Source organism: Equus quagga, chromosome 3, assembly GCF_021613505.1.
Source record: "Equus quagga isolate Etosha38 chromosome 3, UCLA_HA_Equagga_1.0, whole genome shotgun sequence".
NCBI classification, from domain to species: Eukaryota; Metazoa; Chordata; class Mammalia; order Perissodactyla; family Equidae; genus Equus; species Equus quagga.
The window spans coordinates 135719809-135732035 of record NC_060269.1 but is presented as its reverse complement, the minus strand read 5'-3'; the positions used below and the strand labels follow the sequence as shown (position 1 = coordinate 135732035).

The 12227-nt window shown below is 36.5% G+C and overlaps 1 protein-coding gene across 1 annotated transcript in view; it reads right to left on the bottom strand.

Moving 5' to 3' along the window:
* Positions 1-299: 299 nt before the first annotated feature.
* SEPSECS (Sep (O-phosphoserine) tRNA:Sec (selenocysteine) tRNA synthase) overlaps positions 300-12227 on the bottom strand; it is a 34655-nt gene continuing 22727 nt past the window's right edge. Inside the window, exons 9-11 of the mRNA XM_046657487.1 lie at positions 4612-4705; positions 2580-2670; positions 300-918 (exon numbers count right to left, since the gene is read on the bottom strand). Of these exons, the coding sequence (XP_046513443.1) occupies positions 612-918; positions 2580-2670; positions 4612-4705 (492 nt within the window). The 3' untranslated portion in view covers positions 300-611. The remainder of the gene's footprint in view (positions 919-2579; positions 2671-4611; positions 4706-12227) is intronic.

Sequence of the window (12227 nt, the reverse complement as noted above, 5' to 3'; positions counted from 1 at the left end):
CCTCAAATAATCCTGATGCCAAAGAGACATATCTTGGGGTGGCCAATTTCAGGTCCCCACATAAGCAAAGCAACCCCAGTTGAGAACCACTGCTGTTGAGTGAAAAGTAAAGCTCACACCTTGTCTCTCTTCCCTGGGAAATGCCTGCTTCACAGGCATACTGGGACTGACACACACCAACAAACACCTAGTGACTGGTAGCATTAGAGATCCTTCTAAATTCTGTGAGATCAGAAACATAAGTAATTTGTGAATGGTAGAGAGAATGGTTAGGAGGAAGCAGTCTACACATTTCAAAGAGAATTAGAGGTAATTTTACTGTCATATTCGTAAGAATGATCTGAATCATAATGCTTAATTGACAAATGTTCTAACAATTAGAAAAACGCTAATTGTATATTATAATCTGTTCAGGATCATCATGATTGAGGCAGTCTAAGAACAAAAAACATAACAATCATCAACAGCTAGCTCAGACCATATTCAGTTCCTGACCAAGTATTCTTCATGAAATTCCAATTCAAAAATCTCAAGTCTTGTCTTTAAACTGCTTTTTGTACAGCAGCCTCATCATTTCTCTCAAATTATTAAAAAAAAAAAACCCTCACATGTCATGAAGCAGCAGCCTGGTATGTATCAAGAAGTACATTATCTAGTTTTAAAGCCATTTCTTCATTATCCACATCCTCAGTTTTGTCATAACTGTCAATTCCAGATACATCACTCTCTCTATTTTGTTCTTTTCTTATTGTCTTTAAACACTTGTCAAGTCTCTTTATGAACAAGTCCACATCCTGTGTCTTCATTCCGATGGCTGATGCAGCATTGAGGTAAGCACAAGGGTAATTATCTGTATGTGACATAAAGCCTCTGAAAGTGTAGCCACTCACGGTTTGCACAGACCCAAGAGGCACAACTCTGAAAGGGGAAAAGAGTTACCCATTTAACATGTCTGGTAATTTTAACAGAACATCACCATAAACAAAAGATATCTGTGTTACTAAGCCTTAAATCTACTTATCAATAAGTTTAAAAAGAGCCATAACTCATGGCCTATGAAAATAGACTGCGAGTCTTAAAATAAAAATTATACAATACACTGCTAGTTTCCATAAAAAAGTACTGCCTAGTGATTACCATTTACTTTTCTTTTATCAAGGAGCTACAAGCACTAGGAATCACAAACACCTTTACATCTTCTTCAAAGAGGGAGAAGAAAATTATTCCTGTTTTTGTACAAAATATGGAATTTGACTTCACATATACACACTTCAATGGAATACTGAAATTTGTAAGTCAAAGCACTTTAATTAATTGCTTTGTCATCTCAAATAATCAATAAAGGAAAATTACACCTATCTAATCAGTGCTATGCAATGGAGAGTTTCAAAGCAAAGATCCAGAAATTATGTAACTCCTCACAGTGGGGTGGTCATCAGCAATCAGTAATATTCAGCAACGGCACCTGCATTTTTCAGGCTTGATTTCACTGGCATGCTTGATATAAGCAGATTTCTTTTCTTTTCTTTTCTTTTTTTTGAGGAAGATTAGCCCTGAGCTAACCTGCTGCCAATCCTCCTCTTTTTGCTGAGGAAGACTGGCCCTGAGCTAACATCCATGCCATCTTCCTCTACTTTATATGTGGGACGCCTACCACAGCATGGTGTGCCAAGCAGTGCCATGTCTGCACCCGGGATCCGAACTGGCAAACCCCAGGCCGCCAAAGCAGAACGTGCGCACTTAACCGCTGAGCCACCGGGCCGGCCCCAATATAAGCAGATTTCTAGTGGTCCTTTTTTTTTTTTTTAAGAAGTCAATTAAGATCAACCTAAACATACAAATAGTGGCAACACCAAAAGCAAGGCTAAGAAAACCATTTGAGAAGTGTCAAAACTATGCTGTAAACAGATATAGTTCATCAAGGGAAAAGCTAAACTAATCTAAGACCTTTTCTTCTAAAAAGTTGTCCTTTGATGTGAAATCTCTAACCTCTGGTACGGAGAAATTCTTGAATAGAAGTATGTAAAGAAGAGTACTTAGAACAACATACTTCTTTTCAAGTCATTTTTCTCTGACCTCATCAAATATAAAATAAAAATCGAAATTCATTTTTAAGCCACGTATATATAAGAGCAAAAAGTACATTTTTCAAAGGCAGTACTTAGACAAAAATTGCATAACCTCTTTAGTTTAGAAAATGAACTTTTCCTTAGAAACATTTTCACTTAAGTTTAGTAATGAAGATGACTTATTTCTAACACCATAACGTGACACTACTGAAGATTATCTAACACAGGAAAATAAAGACAAAAATTTGTACAGAGAGGTTAGGAAACTTTGTTTCTGTGTGTTTATTCAAACAAACAATGCTCCTCTCTTTTGTGACTATCTGAGGCATATGCAGTCCACAGGTGAGTGTGTCACGGCCTTACAGAGTCTCTATCTCATTCTTTTACTCCATGCTGAATTCTCAGGTGTAGTTCCGAGTGTACTTGGTGGACTATTGTTAAGGAAAGGTACTTTATTAGAGTTAACTTTGAAAAGCCAAATAAATCCAAGCCTCTTTTAAACATTCTTACCTGGCTCCAGAAACCTGTCTGGTAAAAAGCATTGAGCCAAGCTGAGTGACAGCTTTTTCACGGTGCTCATCTAGTGTCTTAAGTGTCACAGCTGAAAAAGAAAAAAGCATCCCCATGAGCCTTGGTTCTCCAGCACAAAAATCACTCAAAAAACAAACACTTAATGATGGAGACATTACCTTTTTTATTATTGTGTTAAAATATATACACACATAAAATTTACCATCCTAATCCTTTTTAAGTGTTCAGTTCCGTGGTATTAAATACATTCACATTGCTGTGTATGCATATAACTCTTTCCATCTTGTCAAACTGGAACTCTATACCTATTAAACAGTAACTCACTATTCTCCCTCCCTCCAGCCCCCGGCAACCACCATTCCACTTTCTGTCTCTGTGATTTTGACTACTCTAAGTACCTCATATAAGTGGAATCATATGGTATTTGTCATTTTGTGACCAGCTTATTTCACAGAGACATTACTTTTTATTCATTGTCAAGTGGCATGATTTCACTTTAATGCACTTAATAAATTACAGAAAGGATCTGTTTGCATATCAAACAAAAATATGTTAATGTAAACTAACTCAGAATTGGAACAGAATTTCCATATCACCCTTCCAAAGAGTGAATTTTCTAATTAAGTAGATGGGAAAATGACATGATCAATATGGCAGTTTATTCAAATTCAACCATGTCTTAAGAACTTGTCAAATGAGAACATGGAACATATTTCTGCACATATAGAAGAAAGATCAACTTCTGCACATGGAAATGGAAACTACCTTTCTAAGGTTATGTGGGCAAACTATATTCTACTCATACCACCACCACTAGCTACCATTTCCTGAGAAGTGAGACTCTCCCTAGCAGATACTTCACAAATACACTCTCAACCACTGTTAAATAATTTTGCACGGGAGGGATCACTATCTCTATTTTAGAGATAGGGAAAAGAAGGTGAGAGGCTAGTACATGGCAGAATTGAGATTCAAACCACACCATATCACCTTCTTATAACATCTACATGGATTACAAACCAGCAAGGGACTTACTGGGGTGGATTTTATTACATATTGGTGGCCAAATAGTTTTCCATGGAAGCTCATTCCTGAAAAACGCTTCAGTTACAAATGATTGTTTCCCTACTTTACCCAGATATACATGAAATATATCATACTACATATATTCACAAATTAAAAGGGGAAACTATGAAGCTTGGAAGTTAATTAAGTGCATAAAAGTCAACATTCATATTATCCTGTTTAGTAGCTCTTGTACTAAATGACAAAAATACATAGTCTTTATGCAGACAAATGAAACTATCATAAATACAGATTTCTCTAACATAGAGACATTTAAGAAAACAAACAATAGCAGCATTAAAAACAATGTAAGAGGGCTGCTCCCGGGGCTGAGTGGTTAAAGTTCTGTGCCCTCCACTTCGGTGGCCTGGGTTCGAAGGTTCGAATCCAGGACATGGACCTACTCCACTCATCAGCCATGCTGTGGAAGCATCCCATACACAAAAACTAGAGGAAGACTGGCACAGATGTTAGGTCAGGGTTAATCTTCCTCAAGCAAAAAAAAGAGGAAGATTGGCAATGGATGTTAACTCAGGGTGAATCTTCCTCACCAAAAACAAAACAAAACAAAAAATATAAGCATAGCTTCAATTTCTAATATTATGGTGTTAACTGGTAGAAATTTTTAAATATTTATATAGAGTTCTTACTAGTGACCAAATTATTTTGGTTAGAAGCAGGAATTAAAGTATTATTTTCTGTATATTCATTGTAGTCACTATAATACTTAATATTGATTTGGATTCTTTCAATGTAAAGGTTTTACCTTAGAAATACATTAAAGCATTTCTAAAGGCTAACTAAACTTTTTCAGTTTACAAGTTAATACTATAATCAAATTAGAAATATCATTGTAACCAGAAAGAATTCATACTCTTTCTAGAAATACCAGCTTCCTGCTGGGGATGGTTCAGAAGTACTGATCTTTTTAAAAAGAAAAAATTACCTAAGGATATGGGATTGTGAGGTGTACGCAACAGTCTTTCATTGTAGGCTTCTGACAGCTTCTTCAGTTGGTTGGACAAATATGAAAACATTTCCTGCAACAACAAAATGTTACATTTAAAGAAAATCAAATAAATACTTACTGCAACTTGCCAGATTTAGTGAGACAAAATCTGATTGGTGTGAAGTCTGTGCTGTAAATTAACTCATCCACGTGCCCTAGGAGCAATTCTTTCCTTTGCCACAATATAGAGAGACTCAAAGTTGCCACAATTATCAGAAACTACAGGATTTAGGCAAAGAAGGCAAAGATCCAGCACATTTTCTGCTTTGGGGCTATGTACCTATCACAATTCCATCCTTTTTTCAGACCTCCAGGGCTACTGCTCTAGTCCAAGCAGTCATCAACCTCTTCCCTGGACCACAGCAATAGATTCTAAATGATTTATCTGCCTACTTTCTCACCCCTCTACAATCTGTTCTACACACAGAGGCCAGAGTGATCTTTCAAAAGCATAAATCAGATCATGTCTCTCCCAATGACTTCCTCCTGTAAGTATTAAAAAACCAAACTCTTCATCTATAAGGCCCCACATGATGTGGCCCAGCCAACATGCCCAACTCAGCAACTGTCATTGCCCACACTGACTACGGCATCAGCCTCCTTTCCAAGTGCTGAACATGCCAGCTCATTCAACTGTCAGAACCTTTGTGCCTGCTTCCCCCAGACTCAGAAAGCTCTTCTCCCAGATTATTCCATGAATAGTCCCTTTTGTCACAGACTAAGGAGACCTTCCTTTATTACTTCCCTTTAAAGTAGCTCTCCAACTCTGCCTACTCCCAACTCTCAATCTCCCTCCAACAAGAATATCTATTTTGGTTCCTTCACTGTACTTACCACAATCTGAAATTGTCTCACTTGCTTAAACGAATACTGCCTATGTCGACCTACTAGAATGGAAAAGAGTCCTTGAAAGCAGGGAATTTGTCTTCTTTACCACTATTTTCCCAACACCAAGAAAAATGTGCCAGGATTTTAGCATGTCAGTAACTTAGGAAGAGGTCATTTAAAAATGTTTTTCCCTTAAATCATACACAGTTAAAACTAACAAATCCCTTAACTCAAATAAAAGAATATAGCAACTAAAAACTAAAAATTGTATTATTGATCCTACTCTGAAAAATAATATATATATATAACAGAAAATAAAAATATTTTACGAGCATAAAATTTCATGTGCACATGTAAGTAGAAGTTTAACAAAGTTACAAATATATATTAAGTTGGCAACTGTTCGACCTAAAGTTCTATTTTCTTCTCCTAGTAAGTCTTTTAAAAAGTGTTGAAATGAAAATCTGCCCAAGTAAGTCTGCCCCTGAACAAACCCATTTTGTGCTGACCTCCTCTAGCCATAGTCAAAACATATAAACGCTAAAGATACACCAAAGAGCCAAGGGCCAACAGAGTACCCAAGTGGAGACAGCAGGAAATGATACTTCTTTAACTTCAAAGGTGACAAAAGCTGCTTCATTTTTCTCTAAGGTAAGGGTTAGATAATCTGATCCCACACTGGGACCCAGAGTAGCTTTTTCATGTCTAAAGCACATAGATAACTAACTCCATCTTTTGTTAGTAAAGATTAAGAGGAAAATTCCTACCAAGTTTATGAATTATTAATGAATCTACTTAAGACCACAAACATTTTTACCCTGTCAACACAGTATATTTTATATTCCAACCTGAAAAATTTATAAATAGTCATTCTTAAACTTTTAGGACATTTTGTAAGATCAATTCTCAGCATGTAAGAATTATGAAATCTTAGATCACTAAAATAAATTCTTTTTATATTCAGAGTTAACATCCACATTTGTCATACCTAATGAAGCTACGAGTAAATGTTACTGTTACATGTGATAAGCTTTCTCTTTCATAATTAAAAATATGTGTAGAGAAACATTTAAGGAGGCAATTTTATCAACATTTGCAAAAACAGAAAAAGAAAGTTGCAGGAATCTTTTCTGAGACATATAAAGATTTCCTGGCCCTTCCTTCTTAAACTAATATTCCGATATTCAGTTCAGACGATTTTTCTTCATCTACATTATATACCAAAGGCTTAGTCTGCATCTATCTGTCTAATTCTTTCTTACTCTCAAATTCATCGGTTTCTCACAAGCAGAAACAAATCTGATAGCCAAGAAATACTTTTTATAGAACCCTACATTTTACCCCCTAACAGTAACAACAAAAAACTTATTTCACTGGTGAGGACCAATTTGAAACATTATTTTATCTAGTATGGCTGCCACCATAATCACCAACGTGGTTAACTTGCAGAGGACTTAATTTGTACTTAGCCATTCCTAAAAAAAGATGAAATGTTTCCTTAGGAACACCCCTAGCGGATGCTTTTAAACTTATTGATGCATACATGGCTATTAAAAAACTGAGATTTTCCCAATGTCCGATTTCTCATACTTGAAGAAATTAGTTTTATCCAGTTCTATCAATCACTTGTTAATGGCACTTGAATTCAGTTTTAATTGCAGCTAGCATTACGATAAAAATCTTTAGACTATAAACATAATACTAAGGTAACTAAATCTCATGTTTCACTAGTATGCGAGTAATTAGACAAGAAAAATATTTGTGAGTCAAGTTCACATCCATCCTCAAATATGTATAGTATTTCTACTCTGTGCAAAAGGTTATGAGGTTATGACAGGTAATAAGCATCTTAAAGCACAACATACTGAATCCTACAATATTCCACATATTAAGGTCTTAACTGCTCTCCCATTAATATAACTACATTTAAAAAATATCATTTTGGGTCCGGCCCCATGGCCGAGTGGTTAAGTTCATGTGCTCTGCTATGGCGGCCCAGGGTTTCGCTGGTTCGGATCCTGGATGCAGACATGGCACCACTCATCAGGTGACGTTGAGGTGGCGTGCCATGTACCACAACTGGAAGGACCCACAACTAAAATATACAACTATATACTGGGGGATTTGGGGAGAAAAAGCAGAAAGAAAAAAAAAAAGGGAAGACTGGCAACAGTTGTTAGCTCAGGTGCCAATCTTTAAAAAAAAAAAAAAGAAAAAAATATCATTTAGGAGACTGTACCACTATTTCCTACACTAATACTTAGCTAAGCAGTTTTTTATCTGATATATTAAAGGTACTACAGAACCTGCACTATTTTTTTGCTACAGTTCAATCTATAACTGACATTTATTATAAAATACATCTATAAAGGGAGAAATTTACAAGCACCCCAAGCAAAAGTATATAGAAAGATCTTACTTAAAAGAAATGAAATATTATTGATTTCCTATGTCTTTTGTGCTATATTTAACTTAATTTTAAAAGACTCTTCACTAGAGATAAACTGAACTGTATACCTGAATGCTAACGTCAGCTATATTTCTAGAATAAAAATGCAAAACTTTACACCACAATTCCAGATGTTAATGGAAGAGAAGGTGAATTATATTAAGCACTATCTGTTACACGGCCTCTTGCAAATTGATCTGCAGTCATGAAGCCCAACATTTAGCCTATCCCTCCCTATAACCCAAGAATGTGAATAATTCACTAAATTTTAAAAAAAAGGTCTTATGTAGTCAGGTTTTTTGAAACATACTGTTTCATATTACAAGATAACATGAAAATAGAACTTACCATATTATTATAATGTCTCATAAGGTGGGTAATAAATCAAAAGGGAAACATAACAAGTAGTCTAATATTTCAATGATAACATGAAATGATGGATGGACAACAGACTACAGGTACATATCCACGCACACAGATGTCCATATTTGAAGATAACAGCACCAAAAGCAATATGCTGCTCTCTGTGACTGCGGCCAGCTGACAGGATCCAGGCAGTCCTTGCATCACAGGTTAAAGCAATGCTTTCAAACTCTTCTGCTGAGGCCCCATATCCAGGGCTGAAACCTGACACTTTTGTTGAGATTCAACTACTCCACTTTTAGGGCCGCAAATCTACTAATGTTTCCAACCTTAGCTTTGTTATAAGACACCGTTTGAAGTTATATGTCTGAGGTTCTTTTAAAACTTAGTTTCTCCTCGTAGCTTCAGCTAACAAATTCCAGCCACTGGAACAGCCATTCGGCTGTCACTCCTCTTGTGCACTTGTCCAACTCAGCAGATATTTGCAACAATGAATGATGATCTGCCTGCCCTGTGCAGGAAAGCACTATTCTAAAAGGAAAGCCATGCAGAATAATGGTCTTCTCCAGAAGCAAAACAGAAGTGAGGATAGAATTCTAAGACTGATCTTTCCTTTTGCATAGAAAAACTCAAAGAAACAGTCTCTTAAATTTTAACCCCTTTTCTTAAAGGCCTCTTCAGTTAAATTCATGGACATTTCTCCCTCAATGAAGCAGATGTGTTGATCAAGAAAGGGCTAAGGGCAAAGAAGCTCTCAATTCACACACAGAGTTCCATTCTCTCTGATCTTTTCACCCTTCAAAAAAGAAGGCTTGAGAAGGAATGGCTTCAAGCTGAGTTCTTGTCTGCTCTACTGTGAAAAAGATAAAGCCTTTTCTGAAGAGATATAGCTAGATGAAATAACCTCTAAAAATATCACTGTGGTGAATAAGGGCACAGAATAAAAACAAATCCTAAGTTTTCTTTTAACACTCCTTTTTTAGTACGCAATAACACCAATAATATAAAAAGGAGCTCTCAGTGATGGTATATAAATAGCTCTGGCTGGAACAAAATAGCTTTGCCTCAGCTTCTCCAGAGCTGAACCAATAAACTATCACGATTAAATTTCCACAGTTCAAAAGCAAGTCCATTTAAACAAAAGAGGCCCTTACTTCTGCAACAAATCCAATAAAAAAACAATATTTATGCTACATATATGCAATTATGGTTTATGGAGGACATGCACATTTTTCAAAGACTTGCCTGTTGAATGAAGTTGTTAAAGAGCAAACTTTCCTTCACTTACAATGACAGAATTCTCAAATGAGCATTTTAATACTTTGAAGATTACCACTACAGACAGCCTCTGTTCTAAGTAAATTCTATACAAAGAATTTTAAATAAAACCAATTAATACATTAGAGTCTTTGGGGTTTTACATGCTTCCACTAGATAAAAACAGGAGGTCACGAGATCATCATCTTTATGGATGAAATGCCTCGCCCGGAGTGAGTAGGTCACCACCCCTCAATGCTGGATGAGTGACTAGAGGCAGCAAGAAGAGAGTGGCTAAAGCACAGAGGCTCTAGCATCACACGGGCCTGGGTTTCAATGGCAGTCTGGCACTTATATGTGGTCTCTGGCTAAGTACTTAACTTCTCCAAGCCTCAATTTCATCTGTAAAGTGAGGATAATATCTACCTCATAAACCTGCTCTAAGCAGTACATGAAATAATGAACATAATGAACCTAGCAGAGTTCCTGGCATACAACAGACATTCATAAAAGTGTTAGTTCCCCACCCAGCTACTTTTTCCTTAGCATAAAAGAGTTTTCAGGTTACAGTAACTAACATTAGCTAGCAGGACTCCTACAGACATGTACTAATATCCTCTAGCTCTAATACTATTCTTGTCCTGTCCCTGTTTATTCCACTCTACTCTATCTAGACAAAAGAACAAAGTTCTGGACGTTACAAAGAGAGTTACCTCTTGACACCTGAGATGGAGCCATCCAATTCACAAATACCACTAGAATATAAAATTTTTCCCATAAAATATTTATCCAATGATTAATAAAGAATAAAGTCCCAGCCCAACGGACTGCCTGTTGGATCCATTCACCAGCTGAGCTACATATTCCCGCAGGTTTTTCTCAAAGCAGCTGGATTTTCACTCATGCTAAGCAAAATGTACACATGCGTGGACCTTTGGAATTATCGAGAAATAGCTGAAAGTTTTAAAGTCGAACCCTAAATGTCAGAAGTCAGAAGAACCATGGCATAACAGAAATTCTTAGATTCCAAAAAAATAAGAGAACACCCATGAAATCAATAATTCTATAATCCGAACGTAAGAAAAGTGCTTTGGAAGAGGAGTCCCTGTTAGGGAGAAGGTCCCACTCCCAGAAGTACAGTACCTGTTACACACAGCTGGTAATCACCATTTCAACTCATTCCTTTTCACAAATTTTCAACTATATCCACATACGGAAATACTTCTATAAGAACATCTAATTCATAACAGAAGTTGGTATCAAAATGTTGTTTGCTTTCTAATTTTCCAGAAAAATACTTATTCTGTGTAAAACAAGAGATGAACATACAATACTGAACCTATGTCTTTCCTTAGTTCATTCAGCAAACACCTGCTGAGCATCTAGCATATTATCAAGCAAAGGACACTAAGAATAGAGGGATCAACGGCAACTCCAAGGTGGACACTAATCTACTAGACTGCCCATAATCAAAGACCAAGTTTCATTTCACACACCAGATGGTAATTTTTTAGGGGTGTGCACTCAAATAATCAGTTTATTGTGTTAGTTAAATTAATTTAACTACAAAATCACTCAAGTACTGTATTAGTTTATTAGAGTAAATATTTAATATTATTAACTATTATTATTTATAGTTTCAATTCAAGAAGAATAAAAACAGGAAATACTAAATAGTATGCTTAGAGAGGCTGGCCCAGTGGTGTAGCAGTTTAGTTCGAGCACTCCACTTCAATGGCCTAGGGTTGCCAGGTTCAGGTCACAGATGCAGACCTAAACACCACTCATCAAGCCAGGCTGTGGCACTGTCCCACGTACGAAAAATAGAGGAAGACTGGAAAAGATGTTAGCTCAGCAACAATCTTCCTCAAGCAAAAAGAGGAATATTGGCAACAGATGTTAGCTCAAGGCCAATCTTCCTCACCAAAAAAATAAATAAATAAATAGTATGCTTATTTGTTATTATAACAGTATATAAAAATTTTTAAAGTTTCTATCTACAATAAAGTATATTCTTTAAATGTCTAACTTAAAACTTTGTGTAACAGTCTTACTGTCAGAGTATCATATATTCCACTTATTTAGTTTAAAAATGAATTTTTAGCCAAATCTGCAGAGTGATCAACATAAGGTAAAAAGCAGCTAGAACATAAGAAAAGACTACAACTATGACAACTAAAGAGATCAGAAATAAACAGACACCTAAGAAGTCCTAATTTCAGGGCCGGCCCCGTGGCCGAGTGGTTAAGTTTACACACACTTCTTCAGCGGCCCGGGGTTTTGCCAGTCTGGATCCCAGGCGCGGACATGGCACCGCTCATCAGGTCACGCTGAGGCGGCATCCCACACAGCACAACCAGAGGCACTCACAACTAGAATATACAACTACGTACTGGGGGGCTTTGGGGAGAGAGAAAAAAAAAAAGAAGAAGATTGGCAACAGTTGTTAGCTCAGGTGCCGATCTTTAAAAAAAAAGAAAAGCAGCAGCAGCTATAATTTCAAGCTTTGATATTTGGGATATTTAGGCAGTCCATCTCAAATTCCATAAAACATTATCTACCTATGTAAAGTATTAAAATGCCATGACACTGTATCTTTCCTCTCCAAGTTTCTATTAGAGATACAAGTGACCTGTGTGCCCCAAAAACAATGGGT